The sequence below is a fragment of the Leptonychotes weddellii genome, chromosome 12 (genome assembly GCF_054177405.1).
Source record: "Leptonychotes weddellii isolate Sample4059 chromosome 12, ASM5417740v2, whole genome shotgun sequence".
NCBI classification, from domain to species: domain Eukaryota; kingdom Metazoa; phylum Chordata; class Mammalia; order Carnivora; family Phocidae; genus Leptonychotes; species Leptonychotes weddellii.
Genome location: NC_138380.1, coordinates 19,666,968 through 19,679,763, shown reverse-complemented (window position 1 = coordinate 19,679,763; position 12,796 = coordinate 19,666,968). Strand labels below are relative to the sequence as shown.

General features: G+C 40.1%; 1 protein-coding gene across 1 annotated transcript in view; it reads right to left on the bottom strand.

Moving 5' to 3' along the window:
• Nucleotides 1-12,796, bottom strand: part of CEP41 (centrosomal protein 41) — a 42,913-nt gene that overhangs the window by 22,239 nt on the left and 7,878 nt on the right. The window contains exon 2 of the mRNA XM_081800086.1: nucleotides 7,048-7,111. Within this exon, the coding sequence (XP_081656212.1) occupies nucleotides 7,048-7,111 (64 nt within the window). The remainder of the gene's footprint in view (nucleotides 1-7,047; nucleotides 7,112-12,796) is intronic.

The following is a 12,796-nucleotide window of genomic DNA, read 5'->3' as shown; positions in this document are numbered from 1 at the left end:
ACCCAAATGTCCATTAATTGACGAGTGGATAAACAAAATGTAGAATATATTTATACAATAGAATATTATTTGGCAGTAAAAAATAATGAAGTATTGATACATGTTGCAACATAGACAGATCTTCAACCCATATGCTAAGTGAAAGAAGCCAGACACAAAAGGCCACATATTACATGATTCCTTTTATGTGAAATGTTCAGAATAGGCAAACTCACAGATACAGAAAGCAGATTAGTGGTTATCAGGGACTGGAAAAAGTAAGGAATGGGAAGTGATTGCTCTTGGATATTGGCTTTCTTTTTGGGATGACAAAAATGTTCTGCAATTAGAATGATGATGGTGTCACAACTTTGTGAATGTACTAAAAACTTCTGAACCGCTTAAAAGGTTAACAGTGTGAATTTTATGGTATGTAAATTATATCTCAATTTAAGAAAATAACATCAATTATAAAAAAAATTGATTAAAAAAAAACAAAACCCTGGACATTATTTATAAAATAGAAAAGAAGACTTGATAGGTTAGAGAGAGGAAGGCAGACTGGGGACCTCAGGACCCAAGAAATGGCATGATAGTTGGGTTACTTGGCTTTTTGTGTTATCTGTCTGTCTGTTTGTTTGTTTGCCTCATATATCTTAGACTTGGAGCTAAAGAAGCCAGGATCCAGAAACACCAATGGAGAGAGAGGGAAAAAAAAATCCCTAACAAAAGCCTACTGTCCCCACCCAAAGGCCTAGGGAAGGGGCAGCCTAGCAAGCCAGAAAACTGTCAGACAATAACTGCTTTACTCCAACCAAACATCACCCTCACCTGTCAGCAAAGGTTGGGGTGGGGGAGGGGGCGTGTGGGCTTGATTTCTATCCTTGCTGGGCTATGATGAGGTGACGTCAAAGCACCAGAAAGAGGATCAAGGAGGTGGGGATGGGAAAGTGCTCAAAGGTATAATGGCTGAAGACTTCCCACATTTGACAAGAAACATAAATCTATAGATGTACATAGAAGCCCAGTGAATACCAAACAGGATAAACCCAAAGAAACCCACATCAAGATACATCATAATCAAACTTCTGAAAACTAAAGAAAAAAAGAACCTTGAAAGCAGCAAGAGAAAAAAATGACACCTTACCTATATTGGAAAAACAGTTCAACTGATAGCAGATTCTTCATCAGAAATCACGGCATCCAGAAGAAAGTGGAACAATATTGCTGAAGTGCTTAAAGGAAGTAATTGTCAACCTCGGTTCCCACACTCAGAGAAAATACCCTTCAGGAACGAAAGGAAATCAAGACATTTTGCAGATGAAGGGAAACTCAGAGGTTTTACCTTTAGGGTAGGGTTCTTTAGGGTAGGCCTTACCAGCAGACCTACCCTAAAGAATGGCTAAAGAAAGTTCTCTAATCAAAAAGGAAAAGTAGGGGCACTGGACTGACTCAGTCAGTGGAGTGTGTGACTCTTGATCTTGGGGTTGTGAGTTTGAGCCCCACACTGGGTGTAGAGATTACATAAAATAAAATCTTAAAAAAAAAGTATTAAAAAAAAAAGAAAGGAAAAGGAAAAGAATGAACCTTGAAACCTCAGGAAAGAAGAATATAGAAAGCAAAAATACACATATGTACATTTTTTCAAGTGCCTATGGAATATATGCCAAGATAGACCATATCCTGAGCAATAAAATGAACATCAATGCATTTTTAAAGGTATTTTTAAAAGATTTTATTTATTTAATTGAGAGAGAGAGAGAGAGCATGAGCAGGGGGAGGGGCAGACTCCCCGCTGAGCAGAGAGCCTGACATGGGGCTCAATCCCAGGACCTGGGATCATGGCCTGAGCCGAAGGCAGACGCTTAACCGACTGAGCCACCCAGGCACCCCTAAAAGTCACCGTTTTAAAGTGTATAATTCATAATACACAATATCTTCCCGAAAACAGAACAAGAGGAAATACTTTCCAACTCATTTTATGATGCTGGTGTTACCCTGCTACTAAAACTAGACAAAGACAGTCCCCCTCCCCCCACAAAAAAAAATTACAAACCAATCTACCTCATTAATATAAACACAAAAATCTTTAGCCCAATAATAAATAGAATTGAGCAATATATAACAAGAGTTACACACCATGACTAAGTGAGGTTTAGTCCATAGATGCGGCAATAGTACAATATTTGCAAATCAAGGTAATCCACCATATTAACCAGCTAAAGACAAAATCATATAATTATATCAATTGATGCAGTGAAACCATTTGTTAAAATTCAACAGTTATTCATGATGGAAAATTCTCGGAAAAACAGGAATAGGAGGAAACTTCCTCAATCAGGTACAGCTAACCTTGTACTTGATGATGAAAGGCTGAATGTGTTCCCCCTAAGATCAGGGAAAAGGCAAGGATATTCACTCTTATCGCTCTTATTTGACATAGTTCTGGAAGTCCTAGCCAGTGCAATATAAGGCAATAAAAGGAAATAAAAGACATATACGGACTGGAAAGGAATAAATAAAACTTCTTTTCTGTAAATGACATTGCTGTCTACAGAGAAAAGCCCAAGGAATCTATGAGAAAAGCCCAAGGAATCTACATAAAAAAAAAAACACACACAACCAAAAAGCCCAACAAACAAACAAACTCCTCTTGTACCTAATAAGTGACTCTAGCAAAGTCCTAGGATTCAGGAGAAACATACAAAAATCAGCTGTATTTCTATACATTAGCAATGAACACGATGACACCAAAATTAAAAAGACAATACCATTTACCATTGCTAAACAAAAAATGAAATACTTAGGTGTAAATCTAACAAAACATGTACAGGACACTTATGCAGCAAACTATACAGTGTTAATGAAAGAAACCCAAAGAAGATCTAAACACATGGAGAGACATACAATGGTCCCCCCCTTTATCCTCAGGGGATATATATTCCAAGATCCCCCCCATGGACACCTGCAACCACAGATAGTACCAAACCCTGTATGTACTGTGTTTTTCCTAAACATACATACCTATGATAAAGTTTAATTTATAAATTAGGCACAGTAAGAGATTAACAACAATAACTAATAATAAAAAAGAACAATTATGATACATACTACAATAAAAGTTATGTGAAAGCGGTCTGTTTCTCAAAACATCTTCTACCCTTCTTCTTGTGATGATGTGAGATAATAAAATGCCTGCGTGATGAGAAGTGAGGTGAATGACATAGGCATTGTGATGTAGCATGAAACTACTTTCGACCTTCTGAGATACATCAGGAGGAGGAGTGTCTGCTTCCGGACCGTGGGTAATTGAAACTGGAAAGTGAAATCCCAGATGCGAGGTAGAGGGGACTACTGTACTATAGTAATGGATTGGAAAACTCGACATAGTAAAGATGTCAATTTTTCCTAAATTGATATATGGGTTCAGTGCAACGCCTATCAAAATCAGAGCAATGCTTTTTTCATAAATGTAAATGAGATTATTCTAAAATTACATGGATTCCAAAGGAATTGGAATAGCTAAAATAATGTGTAAGGAAAAATAAAGTGGGAGTAATCAGTCTAACCAATTTTAATCAAGCCTGTGAGATATTGGCAGAGGGATAGACACATAGATCAATGGAACAGAAGAGAGAACCCAGAAATGGATCCACATAAATATGCCAAACTCTTTTTTGACAAGGTGAATGTGCAAAATTCAGTAGAGGAAAGGCAGGCTTTTAACAAATGGTGCTAGAGCAACTGGACATCCATAAGCAAAAAGTTAACTCTGATCTAAGCTGCATAAGCAAAAAGTTAACTCTGATCTAAGCTGCATAAGCAAAAAGTTAACTCTGATCTAAGCTGCATAAGCAAAAAGTTAACTCTGATCTAAGCTGCATATCTTGTACAGAAATTACCTCAAAATGTATTATTTTTTCTCTTTTTTTTTTGATATTTTTATTATTTATTTATTTGAGAGAGAGCGAAAGCAGGAGCAGAGGGGGAGCAGCAGAGGGAGAGGGAGAAGCAGACTCTCTGCTGAGCAGGGAGCCCGACATGGGGCTTGATCCCAGGACTCTGGGATCATGACCTGAGCCAAAGGCAGATGCTTAACCGACTGAGCCACCCAGGTGCCCCCCTTTTTTCCCTTAATTTTTAAATTTATTTATCGAAGTGCATTGTTGACTTAAATGTAAAATAAAACTTTTAGGAAAAAACCTTGATAGAAAATTTCTGGGTCTAGTCTCGGCAAAGAGTTCCTAGACTTAACAGCAAAAGCATGATCCAGAAAAGAAACACTGATACACTGGACTTCACCACAATTAAAAACATAGGCTCTTCAAAAGACCCGGTCAGGAGAATGAAAAGACAAGCTACAGACTGGAGAAAATATTTGCAAACCATGCATCCAACAAAGGAATGGTAGCTAGAATGTATAAGCAACACTCCACACTCAAGTTAGAGAGCAAACAATCCAATTAGAACATAGGCATAAGACATGAAGGGATACTTCACTGAGTCAGATATACAGATGGCAAATAAGTACACAAAGACCTGTTCAACATCGTTAGCCATCAGGGCAACACACATCAAAACTGCAGTGAGATGCCACTACTCATCTATCCGAATGGCTAAAATTAAAAATGGCGACACCACCAAATGCCTGTGAGGATGTGGGGAAACTGGAGCATTCATTCATTGCTGGTAGTAATGTAAAATGGTCTAGCTACTCTGGAAAACAGTTTGGCAGTTCTCAAAAAACTGCAAGTGCAACTATCATATGACCCAGTAATTGCACTTCTGGGCGTTTATCTGGGAGAAATGAAGGCTTGGACTCAAACAAAAATCAAAACATGAATGTTTATAGCACCTGTATTTGTAATAGTTAACAAGTGGAAACAATCCAGATGTCCTTCAACTGATAAATGGTCAAACTGTGGCACTTCCATACCATGGAATACTACTCAGTAAATAAAAAGGTATCAACTAACAAATGTAACAACCTGAATGAATCTCCAGAGAATTATGCTGAGTGCAAAGCCAATTCAAAAAAAGTTGCATATTGTATGATTCCACTTATATAGCATCAGTGAAATGACAAAATTATAGAATTGAAGAACAGATCAGTGGTTGTCAGGGGTTAAGGAGAGGGTGAGGGTAGAAAGTGGATATGCCTCTAAAAGGACAACATGAGGTATCCTTGCGTGCTGGAAATGTTCTCTATCTAGACTTGTATGTATCAATGTCAGTACCATGGTTATGATACTGTATAGTTTCCATAAGATGTTACTATGGGAGACTGGGTAAAGGGTACACGGAATCTCTCTGTATGATTTCTTAAAATTGTGAATCTACAATTACTTCAAAATAAAAGGTTTAATTAGGAAAACATTAGTTTAAAACTCTGAGGATATAAAAGGCTATAGGCAATTACTATGAATTATAAAAAGCAGACTGAAGTATCTCAATTTAAAAAAATTGAAATTAATTTCAGGTACTATTTATTATTAAGTCAAATTTTGGTTATGAATTGAGGAATGGAAGGGAAAGAAATGGGTTTTTGTTCACAAATCCCAATTCAATTTCCAGGAGAAAAACCTATGAAGATACAGACAAATCTATGTATCTGAAATAAACCTCAGCTCTTAAAAATTTTCATTTTAAGAAGGTTCTAAGAGAAATGCATTCCTTTATAGTTGTCTTTTAAATGTTATCTGGACCCCTCGAAAAAATATATGGCATTTTTAATCAAAGTGCTTCCTTCACAGAATAGCTTATTCCAGAGAGTGGGTCACAGGTGCAGTTGGGGCGGGGGGGATAGAGATGGAGGAGTTGAAGGCATTTGTGGTAGAAGGAATGAGGCTGGGGGAAAAGCTGGGACAGCTGGCCAAAGAGACTGTGGCCAGGCTTCACACCAGGTCTCTTGATGCATCATCGACTTCTTCACCCTGCATTCAAATCCTCGTTCTGTCTCCTTTTATTGAACTTCAAATAAATCACACAATCTCTGCCACAATTTCCTCCTCCTCAAAAACGGAGATAAAATTTTCTACCTCCCATCAAACAGGATATTTGCAAGGATAAATATCTGTACAGCTTGGAAATGTTTGAAAGAAAGGTCCCAAGAAATTGTATCTGCAAAGGTGGTTCATTTAAAACATTCCATTGAAGTTCATTTTATATGAGCAAACTTGCATAATGGAAGACAGTAATTTCGAAGGAGACTGGAGGAAAGAAAGACAAAATGAATGAGATTTAAACCAAGTCAGTATCTCGTCTGTATTTCCTCAGTTGTCCTCAGGTTACTGGTGGCAAATTCAGCATTACCAAAGGCATGTGGTGCCCCAATCCACTAGCAAAACCATCTCAATAGAATGGATTCGCCACAGCAGACTTTAAACGGTTGAAAAACGAAACGAATAAGAAATCAAAATCTCACAAGCCTGCAGATCCACTAGGGACCTGGGGAGTGGTCTGCATCATGACACTGAAGAATGTTAAGAGCTTGGAAATAAGCAATGCGACTCTTAAATTTCATTTTACCTGAACTGAAGCACGAATTGAGTTTTCTCTGATATTTTAGTTACTCATTCAGGTCTGTCTGCCTGCACTTCAAAATAAGCTCTTTGACTGCAAAAGTCACAATTCACACTCATCTTTCTATGTCCCCTAGTCCATAACTTTGCATGTAGTTGGCACTCTGCAAATACTGAATTGAACAAATGTGTACAAATATTATCTATTACTCAGAGTTTAAAGGAATATATTTAAGGTGCTCCAAAAGAGAGGTCCACTCCCCCACCCCCGGATATTTATTTAGCCTCAGCCTTTTAACTTATTGAACAAGGTTTTCATCAGTTTCTCGATTTATAAGAAGCTAAGTTATGTAAATGGAAACTTTTACTGATAATCTGAAAAAAAACAAAAGCTTTCAAAGATAAAGCCTGAGCCTGGAAGGCCAGGGGGTGAGAACAGAGAAACTTTGAGCTTTGATTGACAGCAGGCGTAACAGCCTGCTTCTTGCCAGTAATTCGTTACTGGATCTTTTTTTTTTTAAGTTTTAATTTTCTAATATTTACTCACCAGTATCCAGTCTTGACTTGATATGCTGATACCTTGGATTTTGTGGTATTCTTTTGGTCAGATACTAAAAAATAAGAAAATTCACAATTAATTGAGTTAATGTAAAAATAAGGGCAACAAAGGTGGGAAAGAATCAGATATTTAAAAAATAGAACAGATGCTAAAATTTCATCCAGTTTAAAGAAGGAAGGCGCTCTAGAGGCCCAACTGTCCCCTCAATCGAGGACTCTTCAGCATTTCCACAGGTGAAGATGGTTATCTTGTTTCTGTCAAAATATTTTCATTTTTTGTCAAAATAAAATCATAGCACACTGTAATTCGGGGGAAAAAAAACTCTTAAAAAATTATTTCTGACATTGAGCCAAATTAGTCTCCCTCTAAGTTCCATCCAATCCACTGTGACAACCCAGAATAAGACACGCCCCCCACACACACCCCTGCCTCAAGAAATCTGTGAAAATAACTAAAGACAGCTCTCTCACCCTTCTTTTTAGTTTTACTCTTTGCACAACAATTTCTAGGCCATCTCCTTTGGACACGCTCTAGATTTTATCCACATCTGCCCTGAAAAGTAGCACTTGGACCCAGACCTGAGCACCATGCCCAGATGCCGCCGGGCCAGGACCCGGTTTGGCAGTCCTCCCCTGCTGCTTGCCTGGAGTCTGAGGCCCCACAGATGTCACCATGATGGCATCTGCTCTTGGGGCAGCTGAGGCTCATCACAGGCCCAGGGTGAATTTGTGGTCATCAAAAAATGGCTATGTCAGGTCTCCTTGTCCTGTACTCGGGGAGTGAACTCTTAAGTCCAAGCACAAGACATTTACACATATTAAGTTTCAGGGGCATTGGCGAAAGCCATTCAAGTGAGGGAAGGCTGGTGAATTGACATTTCAAGATACAGCTTTCTTGCTCAGGCCTTTTCTGGCCTACAAGGATGAACATCATATGCTCAGTCACAGGCAGCTGTAGAATATGAAATTAAAACTGGCCAATACATTTCTGGCTTCATCTCCCGTCCCTCACACACGTTCCCATGTTGACATTGCCCGAGTGCTTCCCTAACTTGCTGCGCTCACTCAAGTCTCCAAGACTTAGCAAGCGTCTGCCTAGAATGCCTTTCCTTGACTTGTCCTTGGGCAGAACCTTACTTTCTCTGTAAGCTGTCCGAGGTGGAATCAGGCATTTCTTCTCCCTGGCTCCCAGAGTACCCTATACCATTGTTTACACCCCTAGCTGCTTCTCGAGATTTCCTCGAAGGCAGGGACAATGACTTATGCATATCTGTATTCACCCAGGACCTAGTATGTGGTAGGCACATTTACTGATATGGAGTCAACAAGTGAGTATCTAGAATGCAAAGTATAGCGGCACCTGGGTGGCTCAGTCAGTTAGGCGTCTGCCTTCGGCTCGGGTCATGATCCCAGGGTCCTGGGATTGAACCCCACATCATCAGGCTCCCTGCTCAGCAGGGAACCTGCTTCTCCCTCTGCCTGCTGAGCTCTCTCTCTGACAAATAAATAAATAAAATCTTTAAAAAAAAAATAAAGTGCAGAGTATCTTATAGTAATTACCTGGTTCCTTGGAAGAGAACACCAAACTTTATTATTATTTTCAAAAACTGTTTTTATTTATTTATTAACTAATCTCTATACCCAATGTGGGGCTTGAACTCAGGACCCCGAGATTAAGAGTCATTTGCTCTACCGGCTGAAAGAAAGAAGAAGAAAAAAAAATCAGGTGGAGAACACCAAACTTTAAAACCCGTATCATTTGCCCTTGAAAACACAGTTAACTACAGCATGTCCTGCTGGCCAGAGTTTTAGATTTCAGAGACCAGGAAGAATTTTTTAAAACTGGGGGCACCTATAGAGAAAAAACAACTTTTAATTTTGCCAAGAAAGGACATTAAAAAAAAAAAGCACAAAACCTCATAACTAGCACCTGCCATTTTAATACCTAAAAAGTAAGGAAGAAAAAAAAATCCCAGAATAAAAAGATTGGTCCTTTAGTGTTATTAAAAAACTCGTGACATTGTCTGTGTTTTCCATTTCACTCCAGGCAAGTGAATACTTAGCATTGGGCCTCAGATGTGTGTGTGTATGTGTGTGGAAACCCTGAGCTATTTCATTCCTAGAGAAAGACTGGAAAACTCCGGTCTCCATCTGTCCAGTAACCTGCTGTCTTTAAGAGAAATCGACTCTAACATCAATTCCAACTCCTTCCTAGATGAAGATAGAAGACTCTTCAGTGAGAGAAGGGAAATATTTAAAGACTGAAAAGGGGAACTTTAGAATAAGATCCCCCAGAGGAAGACAATATCACAGCAAAACAAATCTAAAAAACCCAAAAATGCAAACAAAAAAACCAGGGAAAACATGCATCTGGTAAACTGAGTCAAGAAAACCTAATAGTAGAATTCCGTTATCTTAGGCTAAGGGATTTTAATTTTTTTTTGTACTCTGTATTTTCATAATTTCTATATGCTATTTCCTGTTTTTACTTTTGTTTTGTTTTGTTTTCCACTAGTTTCCTAGCAAAGTGTCTTTTGAAAAACTCCAGGCTAGTCTCTGCTGAACCAAGGGGATTTGTCCATACCTAAGCCAACATAGCTAAGAAGTGAGGATGTCTCTGGGGACCAGGTGTGGTGGCAGCAGAATGATGGGGGGAGAGAGTGTGGACAGCTGCAGTCGCTGGGCCCTTCCTGCCCCCGGTTTTCCCTTACAGAGGCTAATGAGAAATCCATATGCTGCAAGTAGAAAAATGTAGTGTCTCTTTTCCATTTTCCCCTTTTGGACCCACTTCTTGTTCCTGACCTTCTAGTGCCAACCACAACGTAAAACTTGGTGCTTCACTCTAAGCAGACTACCATAGATTTTATGGAACTGCCATACTTTTTTCCTTAAAATTCTTGCTTTGGGGGTGACTGTTTCTTGACCTACTGACCAACTGGCTTTTTTCAATTACATAAACAGGATGGAATGGTGGAAAGTGAAAGAGCTGAGAAAAGAAGCTGTTTCAAGGACTATTCATTCATTCAACAAAGCCTTATTGAGCACTAACCATTCAGGCAACATTTACTGGAGGAGTGAGCCGCTCTGCCGAGGACACACAGCCATCCAGTTCTTGGTGGTGCTGAGAAGGAAGACAAGCCAACAAAGAGATACCATACTACATGATGAAAAGGAGAGGGAAGCAGGGAGTGCAACAGGAGATTGTGGGATCAGGACCTGATCCTGAGTAAAAGAGTCAAGAACTATGTCCTGAGCACTGACTTCTGGGCCGAAATCTGATGGCCAAGAGAATTAGTCAGACTAAAGGAGTAATGGGTGGAAGCGGCAGGGTTTCTAGGTAGACCTGAAGCATAGAGGGCATCATGGGGTCAGATGAGGCTGAAGAGGCAGGGAGGGCAGTTCCTAAAGGGCCTTGTATCCACACTAAGAAACCAGGATTTTTTTTCCTGTAGATGGCAATTTTGCTCCCCCTGCTCCCGGAGACGACTGTCAATGTCTGCAGATATTCTAGGTTGTCAGAACTGGGTGGTGGTGGTGGGGATGCTACTGGTATCCAGTGAGTAGAGGCTGGGGATGCTGCGAAACATCCTACAATGACAGGGAAGTCCCCCACAGCAAAGAATGAGCTGGCCCCAAATGTCAATAGTGCCGAAGTTGAGAAACCCTAGTGCAGATGATTGGGGAGTCATCGAAGAAAGTTTAAGGAGAAGTGATGGGATTATCTTTCCATTTTAGAAAGCTCACTTTGGCAGCATTCTGGAGAACTAATAGGATCATTGTCAAGGATGGAGGCACGAAGATCAGTTAAGAGGCAGTTGTGCTAAGAAACATCTGTGGTGCTAAGGAAGTGACAGTAGACATGAGGAAGAAGAGACAGTTTCAAGAAATCTTTAAAGATGTAAAATCAATATGATTGAAAACTGACTGGTAGAACAGGGGGAGGGCAGTGATATCATTCCCCAAAAAAGGGACTTAAGGAGGAAGCATCAGTTGAAAAACATAATGTTTTTCACGTTGAGGCATGTTGAGTATGCGGTATCTGCGGGTTGTCCAAAATGGAAGTGGTAAGCTGGCTGTTTGGGTCTGAGATCAGGAGAGAAATCTGGGGTTGCAGAAATAAGATCTGGGGGTTGTTGGACAAAATCACCATCAGAGATTGTGTAAGACGGAGAAGAAAAAACCCCAGCACTTAAGGTCAGGTAGAGAAAAGCGCTGTGCATGAGATTCACGAGAGGCCAAAAGAAAGTGGGTCATGAAAATTAAAGAAGAGTTTCAGGAAGAAGGGAGTGGTCAACAGTGATCAATGCTGTCAAGTCTGAGAACAAGAGGTCAAACATGAACAAGTGAGCAAGAATGCAGGTCAAGTAAGAGAATAACAAAGTAAGTTTGGATTGAACAATGCAGGACATTGTTGACGACCCTGGTGGATGAGGTTACAGTAAATTGACAGAAGCAGAAGCAAAAACAGCAGGTTGTATGAGACGGGGAGGGAGGAAAGAAGATAGTAGCCAGATGGCCTTTTTTTTTCCTTGAGAGTTGCAAAGGAATTAGTTTTTGTTGTTGCTTTGTTTTGTTTTGTTTTGGAAGAAAGGAGAGATTTGAGGATGTTTAGAGGCTAGATAGGAGGCGCTGGAAATGAAGCAGGAAGGTATGGAAAGGAGGGAGTGGGAGAGGATGAGGCCCAGAGCCCAGGTGGAAGGTTCAGCTTTGGTTATGTATTTAAGGTAAAGATATCAGATAGGTGGTCATGATGAAGTTTATCAGGAGGAGGGAGGAGGCTGAGAAGGTTCATGTCTGTGGTATTATCAGTGAGCAATGAAAAATGTCAAAGACCATTTGAGGGTTTACATCCCTAGAAAGGGTCCAAAGATAATGTCCTCCCTGTCTACCCATGATATCCCAGCGACTTCATTTCTACTCGGCTTTCAAGACCCAGCACAGACATACCTTCCGAGAAGACTACTGTGAAGGCCCCGGGCAGATGGAAATCTCTTTCCTGCCCAGACTATGACAGCACTTTGTACGAATCACTCTCCTCCCTTCCTGCGCTTGGGACATGGCTCAACCTCTTGGATCTCTCTACCTGCTGCAGGGCCTCCCACCAGTGTGAGCAGTAAGGACAGCCTAAAGGATGAATATGGCTCTGGGCCCTGAGCAGCACACAGTGCGCACGCCGGCACCATGGGATGCTCTAGGAATCTGAAGCATAGGGAGCATTCATACACCGGGGGTGATATGAAATCCTGTGCTGTATGGTAGGACATGGACTCGTAGGCTCCAAGTAGAGAAGACTGAATGTACACTGAGGGTCTGGAGGAGGCCATGAGGACAACAGAAGGTAACAAAAATACTGAGCTGTGAGCCGTATCATTGCAAGAGTATTTTGGCAGATTACTAACATATGCAAAGTAAGACCGGGCTTTATTGAATACATGGATGTCGGAGAGGGGAGAAGAATGAGAAGTCAACAATGGGATTTTTCTGAAAGCAAATCACTAAAAAATGAATGAGATAGTCTGAATCTCAAATTGTTCAAACATGAATGTGCTTTTCTGACTTCCCACCTCTCTCAAAATGAAACTCCCAAGGTTGGTTGTATTTCAACTGTAACATATATAATAAGATTTACATTTAAAGGATTTTTAAAAATACCATTATGCCATTTTGTTCAGAATTTCCCTACTTATCTCCTTTGTATAGACAGGAGGTTCATAAAATGAAGGAAATGAATTCAATCT